The following is an 18,975-nucleotide window of genomic DNA, read 5'->3' on the forward strand; positions in this document are numbered from 1 at the left end:
ATCTAAGAGCACGAATCATGCGGCGGGCTAAGAATGGCAAAACATACTTGGCACTTCGGTGTTTCTCATCCATAGTACACTCCTTGGAAGATGACCACCGGTGCTCCGTCACCAGAAGGGGATAATGACTCGTTTCCGTTAGCTATGGCCCGGATGGCGACATCTTACAATATGGGCGAGTAACGAAAAGTGTCTGAGCTGATGTCTATTCCCCCGGCCCTGCGAGGTATAAAACGGGGGTCAAGTCCAACTTCGGATACGATCAACAACGCTAGGAACAATCCCTTCACAGACCATCATCCATACTACTCTTATCACAATGAAGGTGTCTACTTCCATCCTCGTCGCCCTTCTCTCAGCCGCAACTGAAGTCTCCGCACACGGGTACGTCTCCAACCTCGTCATAAACGGCGTCTACTACCGCGGCTGGTGGCCATCCAACGACCCCTACAACCCCGACCCACCTATCAACGTGGGCTGGGGCACCCCAAACCTCAGCAACGGCTTCGTAACGCCCGAAGAAGCTTCCACCGACGCAATAATTTGCCACAAGGAGGCCGTCCCCGCCGAGGGCTCCGCAACCGTAGCAGCAGGAGACCGCATCTACATCCAGTGGCAACCAATTCCCTGGCCTGAGTCGCATCATGGGCCTGTCCTCGATTATTTGGCGAGATGTGACGGCAGCTGTGCGACTGTTGATAAGAATTCGTTGGAGTTCTTTAAGATTTCCGGACCGGGGTTGATTGATGGGTCGAGCCCACCGGGGTACTGGGCGGATGATGAACTGATTGCGAATGGCAATGGGTGGCTCGTTGAGATCCCGGCTGATATTGCGCCTGGGAATTATGTGTTAAGACATGAGATTATTGCGCTGCATGGTGCGGGTAGTGAGAATGGGGCTCAGCTGTACCCCCAATGCTTTAACCTTATTATCACCGGGTCTGGCACGGCGGAGCCAGCTGGTATTCCCGCGACAGAATTCTATACGCCTACCGATCCCGGTATCCTGATCAATATCTACCAGGTATTGGATGACTATGAGGTTCCAGGTCCTGATCTCATTCCGCAGGCTGTGGAGATTGAACAAGCTTCGTCTGCCGTCACGGCTACTGGGACGCCGACGCCCGCGTGAAGGCAATCCCGGTGCCAAGCAAATAGTTTAACCTGCTGTATGTTTGACGCTTGATCGTGGAGGGCTGAGTTCTGGGTGCCTGAATATGCCAGTCTGTCTTGTGTGCGGATTCTGTTCAATGTTCCACTTTAGTTCTAGTCAATCACTCAGTCCCCAATTTCGTCCTCAAGTAAAAATGACATCGTGGCGCGAAGTAACGTGTTCAAGTCTTTTTCTTCAATGTTTATACAGTAACCGTAGTATAAAGGTCTACTGCCATGTGACGTCACACTAACGTGGAGCGATGCATCTATATCTATGCTGACCCAAGTGCTTCCCAGGTTCAAGACTCGGTTACCCCTAACGGGAGATCAGACATGAGTACTGAGATAATGCAACACATAACTATTGATCCGCATAACGTCCAGCCCCCGACCAGAGATGGCGCTGGCTCGGACGTGGCCGAGTCCCTTCCACCGGCCAAGACGAGCAACGTCCACCCATCCAAGCCCGGCGGGGAAGACGCCTCTATTTACTTTGTCGGAACGGCTACGACGATAATGTATGGTTCCGTCTTCGCTCTGGAGGAAAGACACTGAGTTGATCCAGAGAATGGCAAGGTGTCCGGATCATGACTGATGTGGGTATACCCGCGACCGTCCCTATACCCTATACCTAACTAACAGCCCAGCCAAACTTCCTCCATGCTGGAGACCATGTCCATTTAGGCCCCGGGGTATCATCGACGAGGAAGACGAACCCGGCCGTGGACTTGCATGAGCTGCCGAGGATTGACCTTGTGCTGCTGTCGCATTATCACGGGTACGCTAATCTACCCTAATAAAAAAATATATATATCCAAAGTTGACCACGGCAGTGACCACTTCGACCAACACGTCGAAGCGTCCCTACGACGCAATCTACCGATCGTGACTACAAACCATGCAAAGTCAATACTCATATCCAAGGGACCGGACTCATTCACCAATATCTACGATCTGGAGCCGTTCCAGCAGATGATGATCAATATCAAGACGGAAGCCCCGACACAAGCATCTCCTGCTCTACGAGTTACTGGAATGCCAGGGAAGCATGTCCCCGTCACGAAGCCAATTGAGAAATTGAACGACTTTGTTGGCGCAGTTCGTCTAAGCCCGTCCGTAATGTCCTCAGAAACTGACCTGGGATAGATCCCACCAACAAACGGCTGGATGCTCGACCTAGGCCACGGCCAAAACGCAAAAGATTTTACCACCGGCTATCGCATCTACATATCAGGCGATACACTAATGGTCGACGATCTCAAGGAGATACCGAAGAGATATGGCAAACACAACATCGACCTGATGTTGATCCATCTAGGCGGGACGACGGTCCCCTCGCCCTCTCTGTCCCCGTTCACGCTTATGGTGACGATGGATGCGAAGCAGGGTGTTGAGCTTATGCAGTTGGTTAAACCAGATGTGACGATTCCTATTCACTACGATGACTATGACGTGTTTGCGAGCGGACTGGATGATTTCAAGGGGGCGGTTGAAAAGGCGGGACTGGGTGGTGGCGTTGTGTATCTGGACCGGGGGGAGGAGTATCGGTTTGCTGTGAGGGATGAATAACTAGGAGACTAGGATGCTATATAGTGAATGGTATGTTTAATGGCACAACATCAGTCCTCTTCATTGTGAAAGGATCGGTGATGAATGCGCTCAGCGCCTCGTGGTAAGAATGACGTCGGTTCTTTGTGGGATGATCTCCCGAACCACAGCCCTGCTTTGATGGACTCCATGAGGCAAGACGACTGGGGCTCAGAATTCAATCCTCCAATAATAACTGCGTCTGATGCAAGGGTTTCAGAACCCAGAAAGATGAGCTTATTCACCTGTGGTTCTGCAGGGTCACCCGTCATTGTGAAAACGGCGCCTTATCTTCAACACCACCCCAAAGTCGTCTTTTCTTGGATCATATTCATCAACAACTATACTCAGACTATCTGATGCGATTATTACTCGTCTAAAGCTGGACGTCATTATTGTCCGATCGAGCTAAGTCTATAAAACACCACAGGTGCAGCACAACCCATCCAGCCAAACCCAGATAGCAAACTAACTCATCTGTAAATCTCTAGATACCCTCTACACCATCACAACGATGTCCTCTCATCCAGGATCCCCTCAAAACCACTATCACCACCAATACCAATACCCCGCCGCATCCACAAACGCCGTCCCCACAATCCAAACTCTGAAAGACCAAAAACGCTCCCTCTCCTACAACACCAAAGACCCATCCCCCATCGCCTCACCCGAAGACCAAATCACTACCTCACCAACAGGCAAAAAAGTCGACGACGCAAGCTACACCAAGATGATGAAGGCTTCGCTCACGGGATTCTTGAACTCAAGCGAGGCAAAGGCCGAGGTTCCGAAGCGGAAACTGCAGAATATGCTTATGGATACGGAGCGGAATTCGAGGCAGGCGAGGCGGGCTTCGTTGAGTGAGGGTGCGCATGGGCATGGGCATAGTCTGGGCCGTGGAACGAGGTCGTTGCTCGATCCGATGGAGAGTATCCGGCGGAGCGAGCAGCATTATAATGGGATTCTGTGAAGGGTGGGATGTCCTTGGATTCATTTTATGCGTTATGAATGGTTTTTTGTTGCATGGGCTACGCAATTCTTTCTTCTCTCATTGGCTTATTCTTGGAGCGAAAAGGCAAGCGGGTTTCGATGTGCTGGCTACAATGGATGTTTGCGATCGCGGAAGGTGGAAATATCCGCCATGAGCTACGTATTTTTCTTTTGATTCTCTGAATATATTATTATTGTAGCGAAAATCGAAAAGTATCCTGGTTTATAGCCTACATGGTCACATCCACATAAGGTTGAAATATCCGCCACCGAGCCATAGATCTCTCCCGGGCCGTGCGAGTTCGCCCAGAGAGAATGGATCGCTCCGACGCTCAACCGCGTCGTCGAGCTGACATCCCGGGTTACCTGCTGATCGAATTGGAACAATGACATGCAAATTGGATAAGTTTGTTCGGGCGCCGGGAATGACGTCTGTATGAGCTAGGACAATTTGCCGGTTTGGTACATATATTGACCACTCTATGAAGTCACCCAGCATACCCTGTATATTAAACCAGACCAGGGAGTAAATCTCTGACAGTAACTACTATATAGTAGACATACAACCAAATCAAGCGCGACGGATACTCAAAATGCCTCTTCCACGCCTCCAAGTAAGCCGAGCCCTTCTCGCTCGCTCGCGCTTCGTCCCAGGTAAGCCAGCTGCAGCATCACTCCTTCAACTATCCAACCACAAAATCCTAACCATAACACCAGCAGCAACCCGCCGCTTCGCCAGCGAAGCATCCCCGGGCCACTCCTCGAACGCCAAAAACCCCGTATCAAGCTCGGGCCCCAGTCAGTCCATAAACGTCTCGCGCGGCAAGGAAGCCAGGGCCTCAGATACAGCCGATACGCGTTCGGTCCAGTCGCCTATCTCCTCGCAGACGGGACCCACGAGCGAGCAGCACCAGGGCGAGGAGCAGACGAGTGCGGATGCGCAGATTAAGAACGATCCTAGCAAGTCGGATCAGGAGAAGAGGGCTAATGTTGAGGCTGCGGGGAGGAGAAAGTTGGGGCCCGAGGATGATCAGAGATGATTCTGTTGGTATCTTGCCTGGGTTAGGTAGTTGTGATAAAGATAGAATGAAATTTCCCATTGCATGATGCATTTTATTCCGTGACGGTAGTATGTTATAACTTAGGTACTAGGGTTCTACCCGGTTTAGAACATCCAAAGCCAACTGATGCTGCATCCGACTCGCAATATCCCACGGTGTACTTCCATCATTATTTGTCTGACTAGCCAACTCCGGAACCTTCTCCACGAAAACCCCAATAGTCATCTGATGCGCAATCGCCCGATGATTAGTCTCAATCACCCATTTGTTCGCGGGGCACTTTTGTTGAACCAGCCAATGGAGTACATTATTCCCATTATGATCAACAGCGGTAATATCAGCGCCCCGCTCGTAAAGCGTCATTGCGCGAGTTGAGTAACCCTCCATGTAAGACGATGGATAAAATAGTTGACCCATGGACGGGAGGAGGGAGACGTTGAAGGCGTAGGAGATCGTGCCGCAGGGGGAACACTCTCCATCTCCAGGTATGGCTGTATAACCCCATCCTCGCCGAAGATTTTGTGTAGGATCGAGCGCTGACCGTCGACGAGCAGGTATGGATCAGCGCCGCGGCTCAAGAGATGCTTGATCATTTTGATGGAGTGTTCGCGGGCATGCGCTTCGTTGAAACATGCCATTGAGATGTAATGAAGTGGATGGAGGAGGTACTCGGGCTGATTGGGGACTTTCCGTACGCACCATGTGTGCCAGTGCGGTTCAGCGTCTGATAGCACGGTCTTGTTGATGTCGATACCGATTTCCAGTAATGAATTCACTGCGTCAATGTTGAAGCTCCCCAGCGCGTTGAATATCTCCATTGGGTGCTCTGCCGACGGACGGGCTCCATGACTGAGGAGCAGCTTTACTAGCTCATTGTCGTGCGCCGCCATACCCAGAGGCGTCCAGCCGCAGTATGCAGTAAGGTTAGGGTCAGCGCCTCCTTCTAACAAGATCCGAACGACCTCCCTCTGACCGTAGCCGCCTAGGCGTCCCGATATCAGGGCACGGCATAGTGGTGTCTTGCCCTGCTTGTCCCGAGCGTTGGGATCCGCGTCGTGCTGAAGAAGATACCTGATAGCACCCTGATGCCACCAGTGGCCGCCTTGTGCGAGATAATGCAGAATCGTATCTCCAGGCTTGTAATTCCGATCAGCAGTAATGCGGGAGCAAAACTGGACGTCGCGAACTGATTTCAGACCATCAGAAAAGACAAGCTTCACGTTGGCGTGGAATTCCTCAACTACGACCTTGATGCCCTCGAGATTCGGGAGTTTTCGACGCGATGCTGCAAACAGATACGGGATCATCTTGTCACCAAGCCCACCTTCTGCACATTGATTGATCCAGTCACCTTTGACCATGAGAGCCCCGATTCGAGCGAAGAGGTCGTGGTAGCCGTATCTTGCTAATGTAACCAGTGTCTCCGAGAGGGCTTTGTCAATCTGGTCAGATTCCTTCCGACGTTCCTCGACATTCCGTTCGAGTGCCTGAGCGAGTTCTTCGAAGTGTCGATGAATAATCAGGTGCATCATGTCGTAGTGGCTGAAATACCGCGTGAGACGCGCATCGAGAAAGGATGGTAACTGTTGGGATCGCAGTGTCATGTAATCCATCTCCAGGCCTATAGGACTGCGCTTCAGATCGATATTGTGCTCCCTGGCCAGCCTTTCTATTTCGATGACTGCTTCTTCCTGGCCTGTATATATAGCATCGTTGAGGATGCTATTTGACCATACCTTTGCACTCTCGAGCGGTGCCCCATGGGCGAGCAACAACCGCATAATGCGACCGATTGCTACTGTATCATTCTCAGACTGAATCTCGTGGAATCCAGATCTCTTCCTTTTCGTGCGATTAGGCTTGGCCTCGCGGGGTCTCGTGTCATCACTGCACAGGACTCCCCCTGCGGCGAATGCATCAGAAAGATTCAGCCTGTCCTCCGAATAATCGCACAGTTTCTCCTCCTCGCCAAACTCCAGACACGCATCGAGCGGTCGAATGCCCTTTTGGTCCATGGCACGAGAATCTATGGCCCGGGCGTGAACGTCCGCCCCTCCATCTAGCAGCAAGAGGACGGTCTCGATGCGGCCGGAGCGATAGGCTTCGTGGAGTGACGTCGGCCCTTTGTGCACTGAGCGTCCACGAGCAACATTTGGTCGACGCTTCTGTAGTGGTCGAGTAACAAGCCCACAACGTTACTTTGCCGCGCGGTCTAGGCGATGTGTAGCAAGTTGCGACCCTCATTTGTGCTGCGTGTGGTATCTGCACCTCTAGATATTAACTTGCTAACAGGACTTCCGAGTTCGTTGCTGCGAGGTGGATAGGTAAGACTCCATCATGGTCGGGGGTATCCAACCCCTGAACGAGACCAGCGTCCAACAAAACATCAATGGCTTTAATGCTTGGCACGACGGTTGGCGCGAAGTAATGCTGCGATACCTTGCTACAGAATATGTGTAGAGGAGATTCCTTGTCCCTTGTGATTCCGCAAAGTTGGCGATATTTCTCGTTCCAGAAGACTTCTGATCGCGGCCACGCATTTGTCGTCTGATAACAGCGCTAGGTGAGCAGAAAGGCGATGCAAGAGGGTATCACCATTGTGATCAGGAAGTACAGGGTTAGCGCCGAGAGAGAGAGGAATGTTCATCTTCAAGTCCAGAGTATAGGGGTCAACCACTTAATGCAAGAGGCTGCTACCCTAGAGGCCCTGCGCGTTGAGGTTGGCTCCTCTTGAGACAAACATGTTGACTGTGTCGGTGCATCCGTGGCTGGACGTGGTGTGTAAGCGCAGTAATCTAGTCAGTGCGGTGATTCCTTTGTTCTTTTGCCTCGAGGTCCGCGCCGGCTGCACATACGATGTCCAGGGTGTCTTCCGAATGGTTGCAAGCCGGTTGATCAAGCATATGCACAGCCCTACATCCGTCGTTGGTCTGCTGCGTGGGGTTTAGGCTGAGCTTGAGCAGCTCCGGTAGGGTTTTATGTCCGGCATTGTGATGATTTGCTGCTATATGTAGCAGTGTATTACCCTCCGCATCGACTAGTCCCCAATCCGTAACATAAGAGCGGAACAACGAGAGATCGCCAAGCTGCCCGAACTGTGCGTATTCATGGAGCGGTGCTTTGCCGTCCAGTATGCGCGGGATATCTAACCTGGCCCCATGATCCATCAAGAAATTGAAGAGGTCGGGCTGCTTGGCGATCTTGCGTAAATTGTGCATGGGTGTTTCCCCTCTGTTGTTCTTCGCATTTGGGTCTGTCCCCTGTTGCACCGGAAACTCGCCGATTCGCATATTACGCGAGAGGTTGTCATGTAGAGCGGTATTCCCTTGATCATCGCCAGCATTATCAATGTCGCATCCGGCTTCCAGGAGCAGAGTCACGCAGCGTTGAAGTTTTTGATTTTGATGGGAATTGTCTTCATTGGTTCCGCGTAACTGCCTTGAGATAGCATGCAGCGGGGTAAGGCTTACTGTGGAACGGGGATGCGAGTAGGGGTTATGCGTAGAACGAATAGCCGGGTCCGCTTCACGCTGGAGTAAGAGACGGATGGCATCGGGCTCACCGGATGTAGTAGCCCAGAGCAATGCAGTGTTGCCGCGCTCAGTAGCGTTGACGTTGGCGTTAGGAGTATCGGGCAGAATTTCAATGACGGCGATCTTGCCCTCCCTACATGCCGTACACAGAGCCACATTGAGATCGTCCATTTCTGCGGCGGAGGCGGCTTCCCTGACCGGCACTGAGATCACCAGACTCGCAGGCCAGTTGCAGTGCACTCTTGGCTTTTGACTGTTGCATTGTGTCAGAGCTGAGACCAATAAGGTCGGAAAGGCTAAACATGGTGTCTCACGGCGATTGTGGAGGGCAAATCTGGGAGGCAACGGTTTGCGGAAAGAATTGTAGAGGTTCGCCGCGCTAAATAGTGGCTTATGGGTGGAGTCGAGGGCCCATTGTATAGGCTGCTCTACGCCCCAAAGGGTCTTCTGCCTGGACTATAGCATGTTTTGTGCCTGGCCCGTTCCATGGGTCCATCAAAACAGCCCGAGTCAGGTCGCATTGCGGACTTTGTATTTCTGTATTTGAGACAAAGATTAATAGACGCAATGGACGTGGGCGTAGTTATCAATAAATGTGGACAGCTGTTAAAAGATGGATTGCTCTGGTGTTTAAAGCAGCTGGTAGCCCCAGGAACCCCTCGGTCCTTCCGCAACAATATCCAGATGGCCTCAGCACAGTCTAGCGACAACCCATCAAATGAGGTAGAATCGATGAGGATGAGTCCCGCAATCTCATTTGGCCAAAATCATTTTCTTTCAAATACTATCTTTGCTCGAAGTGTAAGTTGACCTTGATTTGGAAAAGGTGGAAAGTTGGGGAACTCGCAAGGCCTCAACACCAGAAAAGTCCGCCAAGATATCGACCAATGTTTTCTCAGAATGAAAGATTATGGTCACGGCACCTATAGTGCAGACTGTTAAGTGGTGGAAGGCCGATTAGCCATTTGCCGTACTAGGGCCCTGTCAACACCCAGACACGTCGAACATCAATCCGTCTTCTTGAATTATTCTGTGAGTCAGGCTGGCTGGTCATCTAGGTCAAGACGTAATCTGAGACTACTTGGGAGCTAGAATCGACTGCCTCCCCAGCATACCCCCCCGGCTTCCCGCGCCTTCGACCCCGGCCTCCGTTGACTTATCCCTACGACCCACCATACTGTCCAACATGGCCGACACCGTCCCTGAAGAGTGCCCAAAAGAACGCCGTCAGTCTATCGCCAAGATTGGCATCAGGGCTCAGCACGTCGCGGACATGATAAAGGCGGAGCAAGCACTTTATCGTCTTCACAGGTGCTGGCATATCCACATCAGCCGGTAAACGCGACGATACAAAGTAGGAAGCCAGGTCGCTCATCCGGAGCACTATGTAGGCATTCCTGACTTTCGAGGCCCAAATGGGAACTGGACGCTGAGGGCGCAGGGGAAGACCCCGAGAACGGACGTTAACCACGCTCCAGGCGATCCCGACGCTATCGCACATGGCACTCGTTGAGCTGCAGAATCGTGGTATGTTGAAGTACCTCATTAGCCAGAACTGCGACGGCCCTCATAGACGGAGTGGTATACGGCCGGTAATCTATTCAACAATCCCCCTTGTATCCTTCTGTCACCTTGCGCTGACTGTGCTGTATTTCAGGAGATGATCTCCGAGCTCCATGGCAATAGCAACCGCGAGTATTGCGAGAACTGTGGAAAGGAATACCTAAGAGGTGTGCATCTGCCTTAGATACCAGTCCTCCTGTTGTCACACTGACCGGAGACAGACTTCCGAGCAGTCTCGATATACGCAAACGGCGACCACGATCACCGCACAGGCCGAAAGTGCACCCTCTGCGGAGGCATCCTCCTCGATACGATCGTGAACTTTGGCAAAGACCTACCAGACTATGCCTTTAACCTCGCAGAGCAGCATGCCAAGGATGCGGATCTGTGCCATGTCCTAGGATCGTCTCTAACCGTCAGACCAGCCAACAAAATTCCCTACATTGTTGCGTCGCAAACAGGAAACAACCCATATGCCTTGTTTGCCATGTACAATCTCCAGGAGACGGCTTACGATCGAGGCTGCAATATTCGGGTCTTTGCCGAGACAGATGTCTTCATGGCGAAGGTGATGGAGAAACTCGACCTTCCGATTCCGCCGTTCATCCTTTGTCGAAACCTGATTCTGATGATTGAATCTCCAAGTGAGTATAGGCATCGCGTTACGGCAACTGGGGTGGATAGTTATAGGACTCCTGTGTCGTTCCTCCAGTCCTTTAAGCTCGTGGGGACTAGGCGCGGTGCTCGCTCCGAACCGTTTACTATCATCGTTCGAGAAAGACTGTAGCTGGGCTCATGTACAGTTGAAGTTCGAGCTGGAGCCCATGGGACATTGTAACGAACCGAACCTGGAGATTTCTCATGATTACATCGGCGATGAAGAGGCTGGCTATTTGCTGGAATACGATCCGCAGAACGGTAATTGGAAAGTGGATAGGAGATAGGCGTGGCGAGCTTGGGGCATGCAAATGTCAATCAGGCAATGCACCACAAAGCCCTTGAGCGACTGGTATCTTGCGTTTTCCTATTTCATCTTTTGATGCATTTTGCCTTCCCTTCTGAGTTGATTACGAGGACATATTATGGGTATCTCAGTGCCACCAAGATGGACGAGCACTGATGAGAAAGGCTCTCAAAGTCGAAACAAGACAAGGACCTGACAATATTCGTTGAAACACCCCGTAATGCTCCTGACCCGGGAGCGCAAGGCTTCATGGAGGACATGTACTTATTTCTAGTAAGTACTGGCTAGGTGGAGACCCCCGCATCACGTGCCTTCTGTGCTTGTATCTGTTCTTTTCCTCTTCCTCTTCCTGTTCCTGTTCCTGTGGTTCGAAATGTGTGCAGGTGTCTTTCTTCCTAATACCAACAAGATGTCTTGCAATGACCACACCACCAACAGTCAAGCTACGTCGGTTGCCTGTCTCAACTGCCGCGAGAAGCATCTCAAATGCGACGGCAATCCGGACGGCTGCGGTCGATGCCGCGCCTTGTCCATATACTGCCACTTTGTGCCATCACGTCGTGGACGACGCGGGCAATTAACTGAAAATGTCAGTCCCTACAACATTCCTATTTCTGATGCCCCTCAGTTTCTCACAGAGGATCTGCAATCGCCCGCTATAAACATTGACGACCTCGCCCCGGTTTATGTGCCGGAGTCTTCCCGGCCACTGCCACGCATAAACACCCAGTTGATGAGGATCTTCTACGAGTACTTTCACCCTGCGCACCCGATATTCCCGCCACTTGATATCTGGATGATGGGTTCGCCGCCGCAATTCCTTGTCGACGTAGTTGAGTGTATCGCCTTGCATTACCTTTCGCCCGGCCAGGTACCTGAACTTTCGCATGATCTCTGGTCGGATATCGGCAAGGCTGATCTGGGGCTCGAAAGGGTACAAGCGTATCTCCTCCTGGGGATTGTATTTCATGGCCGTAAAGACCCTGCCCGCGCAAAGGAGGCAGTCGGCTTGGCCATTCAATGCGCCTTCAATTTTGGACTGCATTCTCGAGAACTCTCGGAAAGCATGGAGCTGCAAAGCCCGGTTCGTGCGGAGAGCATGAGGCGCACTTTATGGGAGATCTTCGTTGTTGATACTCTTCTCGCTGCTGTGCAAGTGGGGGGTAGTTTGCAGTTCTTCATCGAGACACCCGACGTGCCCCTGCCATCTGATGACGGACATTTCGTGGACAGTGATTACAGGGCTCCATCAATAAGTGCGAGGGACCTTGCTTTCCGCGCGTTCTCTGGCGATGACCGCCTCTCATCGCTTGCGTATCGCGTCGCGGCGACTCTTATCTTTCGACAGTGCATTATCGCCTGCGAGACACATGCCGATGAAGATACAGTGGAAGCACTCGACTCCATGATCTCAGCCTGGTTTCACAGATGGCCAGCCGACAAGAGCGCCGTTCTCCAACCGAATGGGAAGGTGAACCAAATCGACTTCCAGTCCGTGATGATCATGCACTGCGCCTCCATCTACCTCCATTTCTCAAGATCCTCATTCGTGCCATTCCTTCCAGACACCGGCGAGATATTCTGCTCCAGACCGCCGCCTGCCTTATCTCCCTCACCAAGCCACCAAATGCATACAGCGAAAATCACCAATGCGGCTGTCGAGCTGTCCAAGCTTGCTTCGCTTTCGACGGCTGTGGTGGGCCATTCGCCGTTCTTTGCCTGTACTCTTGTTCTAAGCACCATAATCCAGCTCACTGTTCTCTCTGCACCTCTCGGACAATCAACCGCGAAGTATTCCGCACATCTAGCTTTGAATCTGGGTGTTCTTAAGTCTATGGGCGGTGTCTGGACTATCTCTGCAGCGTCCCTTGAGAAATTACGGGCCATTACCCGCGAAATTCAACTGGCCTCTACATCACTCTTCATATCTCTTGGGTTCTAAAATATTTTCACGCCCGACGCCCCGCGTTGTTTACTTCCCATTTTCTGTCGGTTTTATCTCTTCTTCCTGTCTACGGATCGACAGAGCGTGAACGTGATGTATCCATGTACTGTTATACAACGCTCATCACCTCGGGAACTTGTAACAGAGAGCTGCACGTAATGTACAGACCACAGACGCATCCATGGATAGAAAATAGACCATGGCTGTGGGTCTGGTATGAACTCCGGCCAGACCCACCAGTCGCCGACTTGGCGTCCCATCGGTTCTATTGAAGCTTGCGTCGATACTACTACGACCCCTTCGTTATGGCTGGTAGCCAACGTTATTATATTACGGCTCTTCGTAACTGTAAGTGAGATTTATCTTTTGAGGCAATATCAAGCGCATGTACTCGGGGCCCAAATATCTACAGAGTACCTAAGTACCTAGACCTGAGCGCATCCCTAGTGGGGACCCCCATCTGCAAGTGGCTTGGGAATCGGCGATATGTGGAAACCCCCTTGGGTGAATGATTGACAGTTGAGACCAATGCCCGCTGCTCGGAAGCAAGATTACAGGTAGTATAATCGATTGACGATGACGTAGTCCACGAAATGACCTTTCCATCAGTGCATTCTGGCAAGAGACTGCCCCGTGCGGATGGTCTCAATGAGATATACGCCATATGACCTCAATAATATCTTGTACGTACACTCGGAAAATGTACAACATCCCGTACTAAAGACAAACTCTCACGTTTCGGCGCGGACGAACCTGCTGTATCGTCGAACCCGCATCCCAAACTTGTAAAAGATCCAAGGCAAAAAGGCGAATGCGACTGCCAGAAACCCAAGCAAGCTTGACGCCCAAGGGTAGCCAAGGTTTTCGTACACTGCGAAATAGATCAGACTCACATGTCTAACTAGTGGAAGGAGGCAAAGAGCAACATACTTGGTATGGTGAATAAAGGAAATGAGCCACCGATCAGATACCGCAGGAGCCCGTTGGCCGCGAGCGCCGAGGCTCCGTATTCGGCGCCGTAGACACTGGTTAGATATAGCATTGTCGAGACCTTTGTTCAGCACGGCGTGTTAGGAAACTTTCTCTGCTACTGGGCTGGCGGTGGCAAGACTCACAAAAACGAGAATGTTCGAAAACCCAAATAGCCCTGTAGCAACAACGCTACTCATCCAGTGGATTCCCTGCCGGGCCGTCCATGCAAACCAGAACAGTGAAGCTGCCATGAGCGGGCCTCCTACCAGTGCGCCCCAGAGCACTCGCTCTGGTGGTGGTGCACTTGTTTTGTACTTGGAGACATGGCGCTTGAGGGTATGCGAATCAATCAGGATTAGAGTAACCCCTCCAAGTATGCAGCCCACGGCAATACCAATCAAAACCAGGCCACTTTCACCCGGCGTAAGGCTGTATATAGTGTTGAAGACTAGCGGGATGGAAGCCAGAAAGGAGAAGAGAATAGAGAAGTTCAGGGACGAGTAGAGCGAGCAAAGAAGAACAATGGGCTCGCGGATTAGCATATACACTGGTCTTGCCAGCGTCACAGTGACCAAAGTCCGAGCCCCAACGAGACTAACAGGAGCCGGCGGCGGCGGAATAGACGAGCCTAATTGCTTTGATTTCCGACGGACCAGAGGCGCCGCGTACGTCTCTTGAGCAAGCAATGCGAATATCCAACCCCCCCCGCCGAGAAACAGTGTTGTCCACTGCGACCATCGCCAGTCTTTGTACTGGGCAATCCAACCCCCGACTACCTCACCTAGCGCCGGACCGAGGAACGCAATGGTCATGATCAACACTATGCCGCGATTGATGTTCAACCCTGTCCATATGTCCATGATGGTTCCTGCGCCAACGGCCAGCGGAGCAGAGACCATGATACCAGCTAGCAGCCGGCAAACGGCGAGAGCGGCGAGGCTCTTCGCGAATCCGGCGCCTAGAATGAACAGCAGTGCAACTGGAGTCACAAAGACGTAGATAAATCGGCGACCGAAGGTTTCGCTCAGCGGTGCAGAGATTGCTGGGCCGAATGCAAGGCCGTACACGTAAAGGGTGAAAGGGAGAAGGGAGAGTGTTGTGTTGATTTCAAAGTCTTGCTGGACGCTTCCATGTGACGGAGAATAGATGGCCAGACCAAAGGATCTGTAGGTGTCGAGCATTAGCAGGGGTGCCTCGTGGCGTGCTGTGGTCACTTACACCAAGAAGCAGAGCAGGGCAGGAACAGCAGTGTTGTAGAGTTTTTTGGCTGTGGACCAGTTCTTTGCATTGTCAGGGTCATCGGCCCAGTCTAACATGCCTTCATGTCTCTGAGCAGACTGGCGGCTGGGTTCGTCCATTTCTTACTTTGGAAGAAGCTTAGGATTTGTGGGAGTTAGGAAAGCTATATATATTGTCACGAAATACACAAAAGCCACGGGTTCCTGAAGGCTTTTACACCACGGGTCGAGCAATAAAACTGATAAGAACCCATACTCGTCGAGCATAGTGCCTGAAGGTCCATAGCTGATGAAGCCACCAGGGGCTCGAGAGCGTGTATAGGCCTTCAGCAGGTGCCTGCTCCACTAATTCGGCGATAGGCGGGTCCATGGATCCATGATATCTACAGATGCGACAATGGATTGAGTATCTACAAGCCATCGGTCTAGGCCAGTTGCAATGGCGGGTTCGCCGATTAGAGGATCCCCGGCACCGGCGACCCTACAAGTTCTCATAGCGCGCCGCAGACGGGGTCTCTAATACCAACTACCCCTTCCTTAGGACCATTTCAAAATATCTTTTGCGGAAATGGTGGGTGAGCAAAATGAATACATGGTTTTACTACTATGATACTAATTCCTATCACATACAACTGGTCTTTCCGCAAAACTACCAGTCAGTACTAGTGAATGCACGTCGGAAGCCCCGAAAGAAGCTTAGGCCTCGGCGTCCTGCTTCATTGCGTCCTGAATCCACTGAATTCCACCTGTGGGCTTTGCTTTCAGCTCTTCTTCCGAGAGATTGTTGAGCTTCAGGTGGTAATGAGGCTTCGGCACATGTCGACCTCTCTCAAAACCCGGCCGCTCGAGAAGTTTGTACAGCCACAGCTTGACGTGGGGAAACTCGTCGATGCTAGGGAGGCCCGAGTTTTTTATCCAACCGTGTCAGTTGTAGCCCAGACGACGATTTGACACGCGATAGTACTCACTCCATGCCGCCACCCAGGGCCAGATTGCGATGTCGGCGATGGTAACGCGGTCACCGACCAAGTAGCCAGAGGGGCTCTTCGCTAGTTGAGCGTCCATGGCACGGTAGAGGCGTCGGGTTTCGTGGACATAGCGACCCAGTGGCGGTGGAACCTGGGGTCGTGGAACGAGGTCATGGTCTATGTATGCCAAATGCCCTGGGTTAGTGCCTTTCGAGGCATTTTGATGCTGTTATTATTAATTCTGATCGCTTCCGTGCTTATGGCTCTTATGGTGAGCGTTGGGGGCGGGCCAGCGTTGCAGTCCATAACATCTGTCTCTTTGAACAACAAAGGCCGAATGATTACTTTTATTGTGCCATGCAACTACAACTGTTCCAGGAGATCACAGGAGATCAAAGGTTCTTTATCACCCGCTTTTTGAGCGCAAAATGCAAGGCAGCCAAGGTATAAAAGCGGAGGAGTCTATCTACAGGCGAGCCTAACCATAGCATACCTACAAACCCGCAAACAGTTCAAATCCCAAACCAAATCAACAAGATACAAGATGAACAAAACCTGGACAGGCCTCGAACTATCCGGCTCCACCGCATGGCTAGACACCTCGAACACCCCATCCTCCGCAAAGCACTCCAGAAAGCTAGTTAGCAAACTAGCCCACTTCATCTCCGCGCAGGGCGTCACAACATACGAAATCACCGTGGGCTTCTGGACACCTACGAAGGAATGGCGATTCCGCGCCGAAGCCAAGAAACCGACCATCCGTATCGCAACACCAACAGAGCAAAAGAAAATCGATACAGACTGGATGATCCCCATTCGCGAGAAATTCGCTGAATACGCGGGCTCTGGACTGGTGAACGAGCGGTCGATACACGATAGGAATTTCGCGGATTGGGAGGATTGGATATATAATGTCGAGGATCCGTCGCGCTGGAGACATTTTACGCAGTTTTGTATTTATCGAGGGATGCCGTTCCTTGAGGTTAAGGATGGGGTCTTGAATGGGAAGGATATTATGGACCTTGCGGATATGAGGGCTCATGATTTGAAGGTTATGGGGTACCTTCCCGCGGAAACCAGACAGCCTCCAGCTAGCAGCTGGACTGGTGGCCGTGAAGACTTGGTAGTAATTCTCAAGGGGTTGGTTGAGTAGGGCTGGAATGCTATACCCTGTATTTTCTTCTGTATTTAGCAAGCCGCAGCTTCATTGATCTTTTAGGTTAGTGTATTTTAGGGACCGAAATATAAACATTTTGAGAAGCTTGTTGTGCTGAAACAGGGGAATATTGAAAATGACTGTCGTCGCAAGGAAGACGGGGTAGGTAGAGACCGAGAACGACAAGAGAACAAGATCAGGAAGTGATATCCGGCTTCCGCCCATAGACAAATATCCTACGGACGGGTCAGTGCGTATCAAGTAGGAGGCAGGGAAAGGGATCGTACACTCTCTGGTAAGCATGAATCGAGGTATCCTTCCACTCCTTGCGACACTTTGCAATCAGCACCTCGACCTCGGAGGCCTTCCACCCGAGCACGCGAGTGAAAAGCCCGATGCTAAACGCGTGGAGGCCGTTAAGGTGGTTGGTCAATGTATACTGTGCCCGTTAGCACTCTACCTTATACCAAGTCGGTCAGCGAGAACTAACCAGCCCAAGCCTCTTCATGTGCGTTTCCTTCGGCCATACATTCGATGGCCGCTTCACGACTTTCAGCTTCACGTCGACGAACCCGGCTTCCTCCATCATAGTCTTGTACTCCTCCGGTGCGGGAATCTTATGGCCGATCTTGGCGCAGCCTTCGAAGAAGAGGTTCGACCATCGCAGGGCACTGCTGTCTTCTGGGATGGAGTCATCGTCGCATTCGAAGCCGGGATCGACGTCGTGCATTTCGAGGTATCCGCCTGGCTTGAGAGCCCTGAAGGAGAAGTCGGACAGGGTTAGCGGTGAACTGTTGGGAGATTTAGAAAGGGTCGATTACCCCAGTGCTTTGCGGAAGAGAGCTGGATAATCCGAGATGCTGGCGAGCAGCAGTCGTGAGTGAATGAGATCGAATGAATTCTGTCGGAAAGTCCATTCATCTTCGAAGTTGTCGACCTGGAATTCGAGATTCGGCGGGACACTGATGCGCATTAGGCCGATCGGCTATGCGAGAGTCTGAGATGGATGACTTACAATGATGGCTGCACAGGGGAGAGATCAGTTCCAATGACCGAAGCAGACGGGTACTTGTCTGCGACATTGACAGCCCAGATCCCGGTGCCGGTCCCCAGATCAAGAATACGCTGCGGGCTTTTTAGAGGCGCAAGGTGCAGTTCTCCGTCGATCAGCATCAGGAAGATATGATGCTCCAGATCCATCCGAGCAAGTTCATCCTGGGTAGGTTAGATGTGAATGTATCGCGACATTGTACTCTGAATGAGTACCTCATCATTGGGGAAGGCATAGTCTTGGAGTCCTTGTCAATAAAGTTCAGTATGGGGAACGCGCTCCACTCACGGCCAGATTGGTAGGAGTGGTACCTCCTGCGTGACGATCCACTGTCAACAGGGGATCTAGAGGTCGGAAAATAGATCCATACCGTCCATTCTCATATTCAAACTGCAGCACCAAACTGTTCAAGGAAGCAGTTTCACTAGCGGCACTGGGGCATTGTCAGCATTGTCAGTCAGAGGAGCGGCCAGCGACCCAGCGCCAGGGGGATGGGGGACGTGCATTTGCGATCCGAGCGTCGAATCGGCGTCATCCTGTCGGTCAATATAATTTTATCGTCAGGGGTAGGGTTTGGCTCGCATACCTCGACTTCAATGAACTGATCTAGGTCGTGCTGCGACATGGTTGTGTTTGCCGCTGGGTGAAAACGTCAGAACAGAAGGCGAGATTTGGAACGGAACGGGACGGCTCGGACACGGAGGACCAGACAGAGTCAAAGACAGGCGGGGTTGGGCTAGGGACACTAGCTACACTAATTGCTAGGGCCCAAATACGATTGGCGGGGATCTC

The 18,975-nt window shown here is 51.8% G+C and overlaps 11 protein-coding genes across 11 annotated transcripts; 7 read left to right on the plus strand and 4 right to left on the minus strand.

Moving 5' to 3' along the window:
* Positions 1 to 319: 319 nt before the first annotated feature.
* Positions 320 to 1,132, plus strand: BDV17DRAFT_298761 (lytic polysaccharide monooxygenase auxiliary activity family 9 protein; the record flags this gene model as incomplete). The annotated part of the gene is made up of 1 exon (XM_073763754.1): positions 320 to 1,132. The coding sequence occupies one exon, from the start codon at positions 320 to 322 to the stop codon at positions 1,130 to 1,132; it is 813 nt and encodes a 270-aa protein (XP_073614861.1).
* A 371-nt stretch (positions 1,133 to 1,503) lies between these two features.
* Positions 1,504 to 2,729, plus strand: BDV17DRAFT_298762 (MBL fold metallo-hydrolase; the record flags this gene model as incomplete). Its single annotated transcript, XM_073763755.1, has 5 exons — positions 1,504 to 1,673; positions 1,721 to 1,751; positions 1,803 to 1,933; positions 1,989 to 2,253; positions 2,302 to 2,729. The coding sequence occupies 5 exons, from the start codon at positions 1,504 to 1,506 to the stop codon at positions 2,722 to 2,724; spliced, it is 1,020 nt and encodes a 339-aa protein (XP_073614862.1). The 3' UTR covers positions 2,725 to 2,729.
* A 29-nt stretch (positions 2,730 to 2,758) lies between these two features.
* BDV17DRAFT_265136 (uncharacterized protein) lies at positions 2,759 to 3,937 on the plus strand. Its single transcript, XM_073758146.1, has 2 exons — positions 2,759 to 3,172; positions 3,234 to 3,937. The coding sequence occupies exon 2, from the start codon at positions 3,257 to 3,259 to the stop codon at positions 3,710 to 3,712; it is 456 nt and encodes a 151-aa protein (XP_073614863.1). The 5' UTR covers positions 2,759 to 3,172; positions 3,234 to 3,256; the 3' UTR covers positions 3,713 to 3,937.
* Positions 3,938 to 4,287: 350 nt separating this feature from the next.
* BDV17DRAFT_265137 (uncharacterized protein) lies at positions 4,288 to 4,929 on the plus strand. The gene is made up of 2 exons (XM_073758147.1): positions 4,288 to 4,386; positions 4,450 to 4,929. Exons 1-2 carry the CDS (start codon positions 4,326 to 4,328, stop codon positions 4,770 to 4,772), a joined length of 384 nt encoding a protein of 127 aa, XP_073614864.1. The 5' UTR covers positions 4,288 to 4,325; the 3' UTR covers positions 4,773 to 4,929.
* On the minus strand, positions 4,881 to 8,588 carry BDV17DRAFT_298764 (ankyrin repeat-containing domain protein; the record flags this gene model as incomplete). Its single annotated transcript, XM_073763756.1, has 6 exons — positions 4,881 to 5,264; positions 5,294 to 6,915; positions 7,076 to 7,269; positions 7,349 to 7,469; positions 7,711 to 8,529; positions 8,567 to 8,588. 6 exons carry the CDS (start codon positions 8,586 to 8,588, stop codon positions 4,881 to 4,883), a joined length of 3,162 nt encoding a protein of 1,053 aa, XP_073614865.1.
* A 1,237-nt stretch (positions 8,589 to 9,825) lies between these two features.
* Positions 9,826 to 10,676, plus strand: BDV17DRAFT_292051 (DHS-like NAD/FAD-binding domain-containing protein; the record flags this gene model as incomplete). The annotated part of the gene is made up of 3 exons (XM_073762281.1): positions 9,826 to 9,918; positions 9,984 to 10,056; positions 10,111 to 10,676. The coding sequence occupies 3 exons, from the start codon at positions 9,826 to 9,828 to the stop codon at positions 10,674 to 10,676; spliced, it is 732 nt and encodes a 243-aa protein (XP_073614866.1).
* Positions 10,677 to 11,262: 586 nt separating this feature from the next.
* BDV17DRAFT_298766 (uncharacterized protein) lies at positions 11,263 to 12,938 on the plus strand (the record flags this gene model as incomplete). The annotated part of the gene is made up of 1 exon (XM_073763757.1): positions 11,263 to 12,938. One exon carries the CDS (start codon positions 11,263 to 11,265, stop codon positions 12,793 to 12,795), a length of 1,533 nt encoding a protein of 510 aa, XP_073614867.1. The 3' UTR covers positions 12,796 to 12,938.
* Positions 12,939 to 13,332: 394 nt separating this feature from the next.
* BDV17DRAFT_298768 (MFS transporter) lies at positions 13,333 to 15,128 on the minus strand (the record flags this gene model as incomplete). The annotated part of the gene is made up of 4 exons (XM_073763758.1): positions 13,333 to 13,669; positions 13,729 to 13,849; positions 13,914 to 14,934; positions 14,989 to 15,128. The coding sequence occupies 4 exons, from the start codon at positions 15,126 to 15,128 to the stop codon at positions 13,530 to 13,532; spliced, it is 1,422 nt and encodes a 473-aa protein (XP_073614868.1). The 3' UTR covers positions 13,333 to 13,529.
* Positions 15,129 to 15,704: 576 nt separating this feature from the next.
* Positions 15,705 to 16,073, minus strand: BDV17DRAFT_292054 (uncharacterized protein; the record flags this gene model as incomplete). The annotated part of the gene is made up of 2 exons (XM_073762282.1): positions 15,705 to 15,900; positions 15,973 to 16,073. The coding sequence occupies 2 exons, from the start codon at positions 16,071 to 16,073 to the stop codon at positions 15,705 to 15,707; spliced, it is 297 nt and encodes a 98-aa protein (XP_073614869.1).
* A 238-nt stretch (positions 16,074 to 16,311) lies between these two features.
* On the plus strand, positions 16,312 to 17,641 carry BDV17DRAFT_265140 (uncharacterized protein). The gene is made up of 2 exons (XM_073758148.1): positions 16,312 to 17,368; positions 17,420 to 17,641. Exon 1 carries the CDS (start codon positions 16,521 to 16,523, stop codon positions 17,127 to 17,129), a length of 609 nt encoding a protein of 202 aa, XP_073614870.1. The 5' UTR covers positions 16,312 to 16,520; the 3' UTR covers positions 17,130 to 17,368; positions 17,420 to 17,641.
* Positions 17,229 to 18,871, minus strand: BDV17DRAFT_104111 (class I SAM-dependent methyltransferase). The gene is made up of 10 exons (XM_073753727.1): positions 18,770 to 18,871; positions 18,688 to 18,719; positions 18,554 to 18,616; positions 18,472 to 18,497; positions 18,399 to 18,421; positions 18,148 to 18,347; positions 17,954 to 18,094; positions 17,623 to 17,890; positions 17,420 to 17,571; positions 17,229 to 17,368 (listed from the first exon to the last, which is right to left on the minus strand). The coding sequence occupies exons 1-10, from the start codon at positions 18,806 to 18,808 to the stop codon at positions 17,329 to 17,331; spliced, it is 984 nt and encodes a 327-aa protein (XP_073614871.1). The 5' UTR covers positions 18,809 to 18,871; the 3' UTR covers positions 17,229 to 17,328.
* Positions 18,872 to 18,975: the final 104 nt, after the last annotated feature.

Source organism: Aspergillus undulatus (genome assembly GCF_047715775.1).
Source record: "Aspergillus undulatus strain CBS 261.88 unplaced genomic scaffold BDV17scaffold_29, whole genome shotgun sequence".
NCBI lineage: Eukaryota > Fungi > Ascomycota > Eurotiomycetes > Eurotiales > Aspergillaceae > Aspergillus > Aspergillus undulatus.